Source organism: Cetorhinus maximus, chromosome 13 (genome assembly GCF_964194155.1).
Source record: "Cetorhinus maximus chromosome 13, sCetMax3.hap1.1, whole genome shotgun sequence".
Classification (NCBI taxonomy): Eukaryota; Metazoa; Chordata; class Chondrichthyes; order Lamniformes; family Cetorhinidae; genus Cetorhinus; species Cetorhinus maximus.
In genome coordinates this window covers 4,479,439-4,494,059 of record NC_135891.1, presented here as the reverse complement: position 1 = coordinate 4,494,059, position 14,621 = coordinate 4,479,439, and the positions used below count along the sequence as shown (strand labels likewise).

The 14,621-nt window shown below is 45.5% G+C and overlaps 2 protein-coding genes across 6 annotated transcripts in view; both read left to right on the top strand.

Moving 5' to 3' along the window:
* The window catches only part of timmdc1 (translocase of inner mitochondrial membrane domain containing 1), a 40,954-nt gene extending 39,726 nt beyond the window's left edge, over window positions 1-1,228 (top strand). For all 5 annotated transcript variants that reach the window (XM_078554846.1, XM_078554847.1, XM_078554844.1 and 2 more), the window contains one exon: window positions 20-1,228. In XM_078554846.1, the coding sequence (XP_078410972.1) occupies window positions 20-176 (157 nt within the window). In that variant the 3' untranslated portion in view covers window positions 177-1,228. The remainder of the gene's footprint in view (window positions 1-19) is intronic.
* A 1,017-nt stretch (window positions 1,229-2,245) lies between these two features.
* poglut1 (protein O-glucosyltransferase 1) overlaps window positions 2,246-14,621 on the top strand; it is a 30,486-nt gene continuing 18,110 nt past the window's right edge. The window contains exons 1-4 of the mRNA XM_078554841.1: window positions 2,246-2,388; window positions 7,678-7,768; window positions 9,491-9,634; window positions 14,157-14,292. Coding sequence (XP_078410967.1) covers window positions 2,310-2,388; window positions 7,678-7,768; window positions 9,491-9,634; window positions 14,157-14,292 — 450 coding nt within the window. The 5' untranslated portion in view covers window positions 2,246-2,309. The remainder of the gene's footprint in view (window positions 2,389-7,677; window positions 7,769-9,490; window positions 9,635-14,156; window positions 14,293-14,621) is intronic.

The following is a 14,621-nucleotide window of genomic DNA, read 5'->3' as shown; positions in this document are numbered from 1 at the left end:
TTGTGTGTCATCTCTCCAGGAAAGCCAGACTCCAAGTGACGGAAGGTTTAATTGATGAAATTGCTGGAAAAGATTCAATGGAAAATGATTTGGAGAAATTGGAAGAGCTGTTGAATCAGCCCAGAAATTTAGAGCCATCGGTTGATCGAGAAAATCTGACTAAATTGGAGAATTAAGAAGGGAGTTTGCACGGATTGTACCAACTGCGAAAGACTTCTGAGAGAATATTGTATGTGCCTGAGCCGGTTACGAAAATTAAATCCTTGACTGCTACTGAAGGACAGTGCAGCCAAGGTAAATTCCAGGGCTGGATTCATTGGAACTATGATACCTAGAATTTCTGGCTTGCGGTTTCGCCAATGATTGTGAATGTACAGGACTATTTGCATATTCAGAATGTTCAGCGTGATTTGTTTGTAATAATCCCTCTGACTGTGGCGTTTTGAACAGTTAGGAAAGTATTTGCAAATGACGAATCTCTCTATGAAGTTTGCATCTTAGTTGCTTTAATAGTTTTAACCTGTGTCTGCTCAGCTTTTGCTGGCTTGGAAAGTGGAGTAAATTTGCAACTAGATCCTGATCGGCACTCATTCATAGCTGATTACTCGGCAAGTGAACTTGGCTGAGTGTGGCTGGCAGTTCTCTCCACGAGAAATCAGCTCACCGTCTCTCAGGGCTACACCTCAACAGAGTGACCAAGATTAGAATTTCACTTGATGATCCTTCCTGAACAAGCACGCTTGAAGTGTCCAATACCACCTGGGTGCTTATCTCGTATTTCGATAATTGGAGTTTAGTTTTTTTGTTATATTTTTAGTACAGGTTAACATCTTGACATTAATTCTTGTCTGTGGTGTTTTAAGCAATGATTTTGATTTAATATAGCAACAGAGGAGTTTGTACTGTTAAACCAGTGTGCTGAACTAGAGTACAGTGTAAATAAAACCCACACGTTGGGCCACAGTAGCATGAATTTTTAAAACTTGTGTTGAAAACACATTCTGATCTTATCAAGAAGTGTTATCGCTGTACTAGATATTGATATATAAATGATAAAAGTATTTTCTTGAAATCAGGTCAGTGAAAAGTAAATTCTGCTCAACCTACAGAATGTGGTTTGTGGTTACAATAAAGTCTTTAAAATTTGTGCCATATTGCAGCAAACAAAGTTCTACAAAGAAGCAGATTAGGTAATGGTTTTGATTAATAAACCATTTTTTACATTTGAGAGTTGGAACATTACTCAAAATTAAGTTATTTGTACTGAGTGACTGCAAATTTTTCACAAAAATGCTGCTTGGCAAAAAATAAAGAGCTAAACTTTTGACTAAATCGTTTGGAAAAGAGCAGGTTATAGCATGGTGAAACCAACAAAATACAACATGTACGCAAACTTGAGCAAGGCACAGGATGGAAAAATCTACTTGTGTTCAAACCATTATACTTGAGCATTGAGTTGTTGAATTTGAGAAGCACCATTAGCTTTACGTTGTATGCAAACTGGGGAGACAGTTTTAGGACAGGTACTCGTATGGCTGAACCTAGATGGGAATGGAAGTGCTGGGAGAAAGATGATAGAAGGAAGGAGAAGAGCCCCAGAAGGTTTGGTCAGGCAAAAGGCAGTCAGAGGGGGAGCTCTGAGCTCACCAGGATTGAAATCAGCTAACCCTGGTTGAAGAACAATCAAACAGTTTCTAAAGCAATTAAGAGGTTTGGTAGAGAGTATGGAGACCATGTGCCTATGGAGCATGGCGCTATCAGGAAGGTCAGTGAGCGTAGGAGTCAGGTGTTAATTCTCTTTGAATAAAATCACAACTGAAGGGTGAAACCCTTCTTGAGCCTCCCCCTTCTCCATTGCAATTTCAGAATATTAAAGAGAAAGGAGATGCTGTGTCGCACCCAATAAAAACCCAATTTTTTTTTTATTGTGCTGATGATTTTTGTCCAGACTTGCAAACTGCAGGGTCCTGGAGATTGACCTTCAATTCCTGGAGACTCCAGGCCAATCCTGGAGGGTTGGCAACCCCTAGGGGAATTTAATTATAAACTAGGCATTTTCTAACTATTTGTATTTTAAGGGACAAAAGGAGTGAGGAATGTTTATAACCCCAGTGCAGTAAGTCAGTGTCAGTGTGGGATAGGCTTTGCCCTGGGAGTTTGTAACTAGGCCCCTGCTTGGTTTTCCATGGGAACGAGCGGCCAGGCTGATCAATGGATTGCGGAGCGGTTGATGCGCGCAGGCGCAGTGCGCTGCGGCCAGGCCGATCGATGGATTGCGGAGCGGTGGATGTGCGCATGCGCAGTGCGCTATGGCGGTAAGATGGCGGCTGTTGGCGGCGGCTCTCTGCAGTCAGAGCCTTTGGGCGGCCGCCAGCAGCTCCCCAGCAGGTAAAGCGGCCGCCGGGCCCGGGCGAGACGCACAAGCTGCTGACTCTCACCGTGAGCGGAGACCGAGACTGACAGGGGTTCCTCAGAGCCGGGTGTTTATACAAACCCCGGATACAGCACAGGGGGAGGGGGGGAGATACAGTGGGAGAGATCGGGGATACGGGGGGGAGGTGGGGGGAGATCGGGGATACAGGGGGGAGGTGGGGGGAGATCGGGGAGGTGGGGGGAGGTGGGGGGAGATCAGGGATACAGGGGGGAGATCGGGGATACAGGGGGGAGATCGGGGGGAGATCGGGGATACAGGGGGGAGGTGGGGGGAGATCGGGGATACAGGGGGGAGGTGGGGGGAGATCGGGGATACAGCGGGGAGGTGGGGGGAGATCGGGGATACGGGGGGAGGTGGGGGGAGATCGGGGATGTGGGGGGAGATCGGGGATACAGGGGGGAGGTGGGGGGAGATCGGGGATACAGGGGGGAGGTGGGGGGAGATCGGGGATACAGGGGGAGGTGGGAGATCGGGGATACAGGGGGGAGGTGGGGGGAGATCGGGGATACAGGGGGGAGGTGGGGGGAGATCGGGGATACAGGGGGGAGGTGGGGGGAGATCGGGGATACAGGGGGGAGGTGGGGGGAGATCGGGGATACAGCGGGGAGGTGGGGGGAGATCGGGGATACAGCGGGGAGGTGGGGGGAGATCGGGGATACAAGGGGAGGTGGGGGGAGATCGGGGATACAGGGGGGAGGTGGGGGGAGATCGGGGATGTGGGGGGAGATCGGGGATACAAGGGGAGGTGGGGGGAGATCGGGGATACGGGGGGGAGGTGGGGGGAGATCGGGGATACAAGGGGAGGTGGGGGGAGATCGGGGATACGGGGGGAGGTGGGGGGAGATCGGGGATACAGGGGGGAGGTGGGGGGAGATCGGGGATGTGGGGGGAGATCGGGGATACAAGGGGAGGTGGGGGGAGATCGGGGATACGGGGGGAGGTGGGGGGAGATCGGGGATACAGGGGGGAGGTGGGGGGAGATCGGGGATACAGGGGGGAGGTGGGGGGAGATCGGGGATACAGGGGGGAGGTGGGGGGAGATCGGGGATACGGGGGGGAGGTGGGGGGAGATCGGGGATACAGGGGGGAGGTGGGGGGAGATCGGGGATACGGGGGGGAGGTGGGGGGAGATCGGGGATACAGGGGGGAGGTGGGGGGAGATCGGGGATACAGGGTGGAGGAGGGGGGAGATCGGGGATACAGGGGGAGGTGGGGGGAGATCGGGGATACGGGGGGGAGGTGGGGGGGAGATCGGGGATACAAGGGGAGGTGGGGGGAGATCGGGGATACGGGGGGAGGTGGGGGGAGATCGGGGATACGGGGGGAGGTGGGGGGAGATCGGGGATACAGGGGGGAGGTGGGGGAAATCGGGGATACAAGAGGAGGTGGGGGGAGATCGGGGATACAGCGGGGAGGTGGGGGGAGATCGGGGATACAGGGGGGAGGTGGGGGGAGATCGGGGATACAGGGGGGAGGTGGGGGGAGATCGGGGATACGGGGGGGGAGGTGGGGGGAGATCGGGGATACAAGGGGAGGTGGGGGGGAGATCAGGGATACATGGTGGAGGAGGGGGGAGATCGGGGATACGGGGAGGTGGGGGGAGATCGGGGATACGGGGGGAGATCGGGGATACAGGGGGGAGGTGGGGGAAATCGGGGATACAAGGGGAGGTGGGGGGGAGATCGGGGATACAGGGGTGGAGAAGGGGAAAGATCGGGGATACAGGGGGAGGTGGGGGGAGATCGGGGATATGGGGGGGAGGAGGGGGGAGATTGGGGATACAGGGGGAGGTGGGGGGAAATTGGGGATACGGGGGGGAGGTGGGGAGATCGGGGATACAGGGTGGAGGAGGGGGAGATCGGGGATACAGGGTGGAGGAAGGGGAGATCGGGGATACAGGGTGGAGGAGGGGGAGATCGGGGATACAGGGTGGAGGAAGGGGAGATCGGGGATACAGGGTGGAGGAGGGGGGAGATCGGGGATACAGGGTGGAGGAGGGGGGAGATCAGGGATATAGGGTGGAGGTGAGTGGAGATCAGGGACACGGGGGAGTTCAGGTTGGAGGTGGGGGGGGAATCGGATACAGGGGGGAGGAGGAGGGAAATCAGGGATGGAGGAGGGGGGAGATCGGGGATACAGGGGGGAGGAGGGGGAAATCAGGGATGGAGGAGGGGGGAAATCAGGAAGCGGAGGGGGTACAGGGTAGGGGAAGGGAGAAATACAGCATGCATGAAGGGAAACCAGGGGATACAGCAAGGGGTTTGGGAGGGTGGAATCCGGACTATAGCGTGGGATAGGGGGAAAGTCAGGACTATGGTGTGGGGGAGAGGGGAAATCAGGGAGTACAATATGAGGAGGGTGGAGACCAGGGGGCACAGCATGGGGGAGGGATGAACCCAGGGGCTAGAGAATGGGGGAGAGGTGCACCAGGAGTAGAACATGGGGGTGGGGGAGCAGCCTTCATGTTAAATAATATTACACATGCTAATATAAGCTTGGTTGATAAGAGGCGACTCCTTATCAGTGAGACTTACTGATATGAGAATTGCCTGATGGTGGCACTGTTGCACCGCAGATCAATGCTGTTGTAAACAGCTTGGTGGGCAATTACAAACATGAGTGAGAAACACTGTTATTAATTTGTAGAAATCATTCAAATTGCTGTCATCTCCATGATTAAGCATTAAGAATGGGAGTAGACCAAGCATCTCCCTGCCGTTCAGAAAGATGATGACTGACCTGTACCTTAACTCCATTTACCTGTCTTTGCTCCAAATAGATTGACAACATTACGTAACAAAAGTCTACCGCAGCATTGCAAGCGCTAATTAACCCCTGGTTTCCCCTTTTGAGGGGAGAGAGTTCCAGATTTCCATTCTCCTTTGGAAAAAATGTTTACTGATATCACTCCTGAATAGCCTGGTTCTTATTTTATTTCGCTGTCTTCTTGATTTCCCTATTGGAGGCAATATTGGGGGAGACGACCTTTTGTATCTACCCTATCAAATCCTTTTAACTTTTTAAGTAACTTAACTTTGAAATTTAACGGAATACAAGGCAGTTTTATGTAACCTGTCATCATAATTTAACACTCTAGGCTCTGGTAATCTGGTGAAATTACATTGTAGAGATAGCTGCAGAGATGGGGGATGCACCGGTATGATCCAAAACTCCCCAGATTCTGGAACGGTCCTAGCAGATTGGAAGTTAGCAAATGTAACACTGCTATTCAAGAAAGATGAGAGAGAGAAAAACAGGGAACAACTACAGGCCAGCTAGCTTGACAATAATCACTGGGAAAGTGCTGGAATCTTATTAAGGAAGTCTGAACAATTCACTTAGAAAATCATATTATGATCAGACAAAGACAACATGGTTTCATACTTGACAAATGTATTAAGAGTTTTTTGAGGATGTAACTAATAGGCTTTATGAAGGGGTTTCGGTAGTGTACCTGGGTTTCCAAATGGCAATCGATGAGGTTCCATGCTAAAGGTTAATGGGCAAAATAAAGGCTCATGGAGTTGGGGTAATATATCAGAATGGACAGAGGGTTAGTTAACAGACAGGAAACAAAGAGTGGGCATAAATGGGGCAATTTCAAGTTGGCAGGCAGTGACTGGTGGAGTGTTGCAAGGATCAGATCTGGGGCCTCAGCTGTTTACAATCTATATTAACGACTTAGACAAAGCAACAAAGAATAATGTAAGTTTGCGGATGATGCAAAGCTAGGTAGAAATGTAAGCTGTGAGGAAGACATAGGCTGCAAAGAGATAGATGAGGTTCAGTGAGTTAGCAACAATATGGCAGATGGAGTATTAAGTGGGGAAGTGTGAAGCTGTTCACTTTGGCTGTAAGAATAGAAAAGCAGGAAAAGTGTGAAACTTGTAAATGTTGATATTCAGAGAGACTTGGATGTGCTCATATATGAAACAGAAAGTTAACTTGCAGGTGCATCAAGCAATTGGGAAGGCACATGGCATGTTAGCCTTTATTGCAAGGGCATTGGAGTACAGGAATAAAGAAGTCTTGCTACAATTGTACAGAGCTTTGATGAGACCACACCTGGAATAGTGTATAAGTTCTGATCTCTCCATTTCAGGTAGGACATAGTTGTACTGGAAGTGGCACAGTGAAGCTTCGCTAGATTGGTTGCTGGGGTGAGAGGGTGGTCCTATGATGAGAGTCTGAGTAAATTGTGCCTATGCTCTCGAATTTAGAAGGATGAGAAGTGATCTCATTGACACGTACAAGATTCTGAAGGGCCTTGACGGAGTAGACACTGAGATTGTTTCCAATGGCTGCAGAATCTAGAACACAAGGGCAGTCTCAGAATGAGGGGTTGATCATTTAGGACTGAGATGAGGAGAAAGTTCTTCACTCAAAGGGTTGTGAATCTTTGGAATTCTCTACCCCACAGGGTGAGGATGCCCCATCATAGATTATATTTAAGACTGGGATAGACAGATTTTTGGGGTCTCTGGGAATCAAGGGATATGGGGAGCAGTTGGGAAAGTGGAGTTGAAGCTGAGCATCAGGCAAGATTGTATTAAATGATGGGGCAGGCTCGATGGGCCGTATGGGCTGTTCCTGCTCCTATCTCTTGTGCACTGGTCATTTTGGGAAAACTACAAATGTAACATGTTGGACTGGAGAGTTACCTAGTAAAGTGAAGGTAACTCATTGCTGAGAGTTAACTATGTAACTCTGACCTCCTAAATTCTTCCTGCTACACAGCCCAAGGTCACCTGTTAATTTTTGTGCTTTTGAAATTAGGGATGTCAGTCCTTCCTTAGAAATACAACATTTTCCACCGAGTGTTAGTACCACCGGCTTCCAGCTGAGGCACAGAACACGTAACACAGAGTGAAGCACCCTCTTCCCTTTCGCCGATCCAAATCTCACTGGGAATGTCATTTTGCAACCAGCCTTATGGTGTGACCGATAAGCTTGTTAGATAAGCATCCTTGTCTGATGTTGCTTTTGGAATGTGGAGTTTCCAAAAAGTCTATAAATTTGTTATTTTTTAAATAACATATTTATTAAACTTTTGCACAGGTGGTTTGCAAATTTGATGTATTTGACCTACCAGGAAACAGGCCCACTTGCTGTAACACAGCATTGAGTGGGCACAATGGCATTACTGGCACCTCTCTCAATTCAGCCAGAACCAAGCTGTTAAATCCGCTCAACATTTGTTGATTATGACTCCACTTCTAACAGTGTGGCCCTTATTTTTTTAGATGAAAGTTGGCACAAGTACAAGGACAGGATATCAGCAGCTGTAAGATCTTACCAACCCTGCACCCAGCATAACTGCAGCTGTCACCAAAGGTATGGCCTTACCTTTAGAATTTTAAATCCTTTTAAAGTACATTATGGATTTTGAATTGTGACTTAATATTATCGCTTTCCTGTAGCTGTGATCGCCAGTGGCTTCAGCTGTCATGCATTTCCCTTCACCTGGCCATAAAACCTCTGGTGGCAATATCAGATTGAGGTCACACATGCATGGGGTAGAGACTGGAGCAGCCAAACGCACAATGTTATAGTGCTGTAACTCTCCAACAGGGGCAAGGGTGTCTCTTGACAGACAGATAGCACTTCACCAAATCATTGGTGGAAATGACTTCCTTTGCAACATAGAAGTTAACACATCCCTTGCCGCTATCTCCACCTTTTTTAACCTAGTACTGGGCAGCGATCAGACATCAGGAGTTAAAGTGCCACCAGGGCATGTTATGAAATTGAATTTGTTAAACCTGGTGATCGGTGAGCTGGCACCAGGAATTATGTTTGTGGTAGCTGCCATTGAAAGATTCACTGATGTTCTTATAAAGGAATGGAACCTGCTGTGCTCACTTGTTTTAGCCAATGTGTGACTCTAGTGCACAGCGTGGTTGTTTCTTGATGCCCCCCCCTCCCCCACCCCGATCCCTGAAGTAGGCTAAGAATTGATTCTATTGTAAAAACAGATTCTCAAGAAGGTTTCTCACCACCATCGTTTTCTTGGGCAATAAATGCTTACATCCCTAAGAAAGAATGTAGAAAAGTCAATTCTTCCCCATGCCACCTTGGGTGATGAACAGTAAATCTCCCCACAGCAAACGGGAGTGCTTAGTTCCTGGTGATAGATTTTAAAACTAGTGAAACTTTAAAGGCAATTGTTTTGGAGTTCTTCTACGTGCAAGACATGAGCACACTTTGGAAAATTGTGGATGGAAAACCACAGTGAGCCTGCAAACCTCTCCTCCCCCAGCCTCCCCCCTACAAAGACTTTAGCTGACTGAGATACTCCCAGAAACTTAACCTGAAGAGAATTTTTAAAAACTTGTTCATGAGATATGGGCATCTCTGGCAAGGCCAGCATTTGTTGTCCATCCCTAATTGCCCCTGAGAGCAGTTGAGAGTCAACCACATTGCTGCTAGCCTGGAGTCACATGTAGGCCAGACCAGGTAAGGCTGACAGATTGCTTTCTCTAAAAGTCATTGGTGAATCAGATGGGTTTTTATGACAATCAATGATAGTTTCATGTTTGCCATTACTGAGAAGAACTTTCAATTCCAGATTCTTAAAAAATTAAATGTATTAATTGACTTTAAATTCTATTAGCTGCCATGGTGGAACCCCTGTCCCCAGAGCATTAGCCTGGGCCATGAGGTTATGAGCCCAGTGACATTACCATTACCCCACCATCTCCCACTAAATATGACATGTCTGACATATCATTACATTGTCTCACTATTCTTGAACTGCTTTACATCCAGTCTAACTTCATCTCTGCAATGAATTGAATGTTTCAGCATTCTTGAATTACTAGTGCTCCTTTGTTTGTATAAATACTCTCACCTGTGTGATGGTTTGTGAATTGTGTGTGATTCATACCCCTCAAAAGTTGGTGCAGACCCTCATTGTTAACTCAAATTCCACAGGGTACAGATACATTAATAGACTTTATTTTTCCTGTGAAAATAGTAACGTGGACTGGAAAAATCTAAATGTACATCTTTGGCCACTGAGCCTTTTGTAAGGATCTTTTTTCACTTTTTATTCAGTGTCCTAGAAGATGACCTTTCACACTTCAAGCAAGGAATCTCCGATGTCATGATGGCAGAGACTGTCAGTCAAAATGTAGGGACTCACTACCAGATAATAAAGGGCAAGCTGTATCGCCAAGACGACTGCATGTTTCCTGCCAGGTGGGAGAACAGCCAGGCCTGCTGGGATTTGGTGCATTTATAATATGGGACTGAAATGAACAAAGAGGTAGAGTCTTTTACTTGAGAGGTTTCTGACCATGAAATTGTCCCAACATCAGTTAACCACAGGAAGCCTGACTCCAATATACATGATGCAGCTTGTTCAAACAGATACCCTAACATGCAGTGAAGAATGAGTAAAACCTTCCACAGGATATACTAGATGTGAGTCACACAATAAGGATAAGGAAAGATTAAAGTCAAAAGACCAGAAAACACCTTTGAGCTCATTCCCTGGTCTTTGGTCCTAAGCTGAACTTTTTATACCTGACATCCAGTTTCTTGCCAGTTCTGCCTCCTTACACATCTGGAAAATTGCCCCCAACATCCTATCTCTCCCATTCTACTGCTGTAACACTAATCCATTCATCTCTAAAGTTAATTTCTCAAATGGCTTCCATGTTGCTTTTCCTGCCACTACTGTCCTCAGATATTGGTTAATGCAGAATTCTATGACCCAAGCCCTCCCAACACAAACTCCTCCATGCAAGTCTCGCCTTTGCCCCAGTGAATTCACTTCAGTACTCTCATCCTGTCCCCTTGTAAATCCCTCCATGGCCAATTTCAGTGATCTCTTCAAACCACAAGTGCTAAGCCTGCACTGTGTGATGCTTTGGCTCTGGTTGCTGTTTGATCGCTGCTGCACTAGTGGAGGTCAATCCTTTGATCATTCTGCCCCAGCCTTCTGGAGCGCTCTAGGTTCCAAAAAACAAGTTTGCCTAACTGCCCCTTTCCCTGCCTTCCCAAACCACCAATAACCTCACATGCAACGAAGGTTCCAGACCCTAACCAGGAACTAAATTAACTCCTGGGGGTGAAGGGATTGTCCTATGAGGAAAGATTAAATACACTGGGCCTTTATTCTCTGGAATTTAGAAGAATGAGAGGTCATTCCAACATACAAAATTCTTACAGGGCTCGACAGGGTAGATGCAGGAAGGGTGTTTCCCTTGGCTGGGGGTCTAGAACCAGAGGACACAGTCTCTGAATAAGGGGCAGGTCATTCAGGACTGAGATGAGGAGGAATTTCTTCACTCAGAGGGTGGCGAATCTTTGGAATTCTCTGTCCCAGCTGGCTGTAGAGGCTCATTCTTTGAGTATGTTCAAGACTGAGATTTCTACACATTCAAAACATCAAGGGATACAGGGAAAGTGCAGGAAAAATGTGTTGAAGTAGTAGATCAGCCATGATCTCATCGAATGGCAGAGTGGGCTTGAGGGGCTGAATGACCTACTCCTGCTCCTATTTCTTATGTTCTTATTTCAAAGTGCCTCTCTTGATCCCTCTTGTCCACCTCCTGGTTGTACCAGCATTCTGAGCTGTCTTTTTACATGAGCACTACATAAACACCTGTAGTTTATAGAGCACCCAAACTGTTTCAAATCCTTGTGTGGGCAGTTAGCACAATTTAAACTTTTGGTTACTGAGAAATTCTACATTCAATATATGATAAAATAATGAAAGATTTGGGAGATGCGTTCAAAATCATGAAAGAATAGATATAGAGAAAATTTCCCATTGGAGGAAGGGTCAAAACCAGAGGACACAGTGTTATGGTAATCAGCAAAAGAAGCAATTGTGACATGAGGAAATCTTTTTTACGTAGCAAGTGATTAGGATCTGGAATACACTGTGTGTGCTGGAGGCAGATTCAGTCTTGGCTTTCGAAAGGGAATTGGATAAACATCTGAAGAGAAAAGCTTTGCAAGGTACAGGGAAAGGGCAGGAGAGTGGAAATAGCTAAATTACTCTTGCAGAAAGTTGGCACAGACTTGATGGGCCAAATGGCCTCTTGTGCTGTAACCATTCTATGATTCCATATCAGTTGGGCATTTAAAATATGAGTTGGACAATGATATCTGTGCATATTGTTCAATAATATACAAAACCAGGTTCATTTTCAAGGAGCTAACTTTTAGGAAATGTTGTTAAGGGAAATAATTTTTTGAAGTAGGTCATGGCCAGTCACCTAAACAGGCTTTCTATTTTTGAATGGTTTCAATCACCCTTTGGATGAAAAAGCTATAATTAATTTTACTAATTTTTGTGTCTCTCGTATTTGAATGTTTTTGAACTATTTCCTGCTCTTTTCCTACAACATTTAATATTTTCTCTCTTCAAGTGTTATTACAATTTCCTGTTAAATACCGTGATTTCAGACATTTCAGTAGGCACTTGTTATGAATTGTATAGCCCGAGAATTCTTACGCCCAAAAGATTCTCCCAACCTCTTGTTTATATTCCAGTGCTAAAACTGCATTTATGGTCCCCTTGTTATCAATTCGCTGAACATTGAAAATAATATTGCTCTGTTTATCTACCTCAAATCCTTTTAGAAACAGATTGCATGGAAGCCAGATAAGTACGGATCCAAATAATCAAATATTCTATCGAATACAATTGGGTGGCAACCCCACTGGGACCACTGGACTATCATCCGGTTTGTAAGGATAGAGTAGAGTAGGCTGAAATATCAACCTGATAACCCTTGCTAACTAGCTGGGGAATTTGTTGGGGAGAAATTTCAAGTGTTTCTCTCCCTGGTATAATGCAGTCAGTCCCCTAAGAAGATTCAATAATTTGGAGATGGTTCATTTCAGGGCAAGCTACACTCAGACTTTGGAGGGAGTGAATTAAATGTTGCAGCTGTTTCTGGTTTTAAACCATAAAGTTCTGTATGAGGATAACATTGAGGCCTAAGATAAAAGCAAAATACTGCGGATGCTGGAAATCTGAAACAAAAGCAGAAAATGCTGGAAACTCTCAGCAAGTCTGACAGCATCTGTGGAGAGAGAAACAGAGTTAATGTTTTGAGTCCGTCTGACCTTTCTTCAGAGCTCTGAAGAAGGGTCATACGGACTCAACATTAACAGCATTTCTCTCTCCACAGATGCTGTGTCATGAAGCTATTAATGTATATAATATTTTGGAAAATATTTTTCTTTTTAAATAGAGGCTTAGTCAGTGGGTGTGTCTCAAATGGGTTTAATCCAGCTAGTCTGGGTGCTTTGATGGGTACTGGTTTTGATATGTAAGGGAGATAGCGTGCATTTGCATTTTTTGAATACAGCATTCAAGAAGTGGGATAAAACTGACGCCTATACAGCAGCTACCAAGCAATGTGTTTATATTACTAATAAAATTGGTACAGTGAAAGGGGTTTCATTGTTAAAAGGTGAAGTTCAAGGAGGCTGCTGAGACAATGAGAATTTGAATTCAATCAGCATTGGTAGGTGTAACTTCAGCAGTTTTCGGGTGTGCAGAGCAGAGGCAATGTGAGATCAAAAGGCAGCTGTGAGCCTCCAACTGGCTCCACAGGAACCAAAGTGAAAATAACCTCATTTTGAATTTGTAAGGTGAAAATGCTTTGCCTGGTTAAGCCTATGGATTGCTGTTGCCTTAATGGAGATTAGTTTGGGAATTTGTCAAAAGTTATGATAGTAGTAATTTATAGCCATGTGTATATATATTTTAACCTGTATAAATTAATAAAATGTTTCATTTAGTTTAATGTAAAACCTTGAGAGCTGGTGGTCTGATTCCTGAATTTGGTGTCACATCTCAAACATAACACTTGAAATTATAGGTTATGACAGTTGTTTAAAGTTTGCCTCTGGGATTTTTAAATAACTCAGCTTCCCCAACTGCATTGGTCATAACGCTGCTAGACCTGCTGAGTTTTTCCAGCATTTTCTGTTTTTGTAACATTGAGGCCTGCCTTGATTGGAGTATGGTTGCTGCTAAAATAAAGTGTTCAAGATCTAATAAGAAATTAAAACCAAAAACAATTATTGAAAATTTAACTTGGATCAAACCAGCCGTCTGCCAGGAACTCTGCTGGATTAGATTTTCAATAATCTTTGTGGAAGTTATTGGCTGGATGTATGAGCATCTTTTAATTAATAATGAATGTGTCCGCTATTGTACAAACAAAGCAATAGCTTCAGACACAAGACCATGTGAATGTAAGAATGAGGAAAGGTCCTTCACTTTGTTTCAACTCAAGATCAGCATGTTTCCTCGTAAAGCATGTGCCTGTCATTTCAATTATTTTTTATCATTCAGTTTGTCTCCGTGCGTCCAAGATGCACGTCTGATGGGGCTGGCCTGTGACAGTTCCTCAGGTGGGATCCTGGTGCATTTGGGCTTGAACCAGCATCTCGCGCAGAGAGATTTTCATTCAGGGAATAAAAGCGAGTGATGAGCTGAAAGAAACCAGAAAGCTAAAATTTAAACAAGCCAAAACTAATGAGAGAATGTTGAATGAAAACATGAAGCCAAAGGCACACTGATCTCACCACTCTGTGGCAATATGTTGTGGGATACTATTAATGCAGCACATACATTTTTTTTGTCTGCTTCTCTTTATGTCTCTCCATTTGTAGCTTAAACACTGTTTAGTTTCTGACAAGTCACTCAGCCAACAGATCACTTTCTTACTCCTTTTTGTTTTGAGTTTAGGTGCAGTGGGGTAGAGCATTTTATACTGGAAATAATTGACAAACTCCCCGACATGGAGCTTGTGCTCAATGTCCGAGACTACCCTCAGGTTCCAAACTGGATGAAGCCCATTAGGCCTGTTTTCTCCTTCAGCAAGGTAAGCATTAAAGGAACAAAAAACAAAAATACCTGGAAAAACTCAGCAGGTCTGACAGCATCTGCGGAGTTAACACAGTTAACGTTTTGAGTCCATATGACTTCTTCAGAACTAAGATATATAGAAATGAGGTGAAGTATAAGCTGGTGGTGGGGGTGCCCCCCACCAGCTTATATTTCATCTCATTTCTATATTTTTTAGTTCCTGATGAGGAGTCATACGGACTCGAAACGTTTACTGTCTCCCTCTCCGCAGATGCTGTCAGACCTGCTGAGTTTTTCCAGGTATTTTTGTTTTTGTTATAGATTTCCAGCATCCGCAGTATTTTG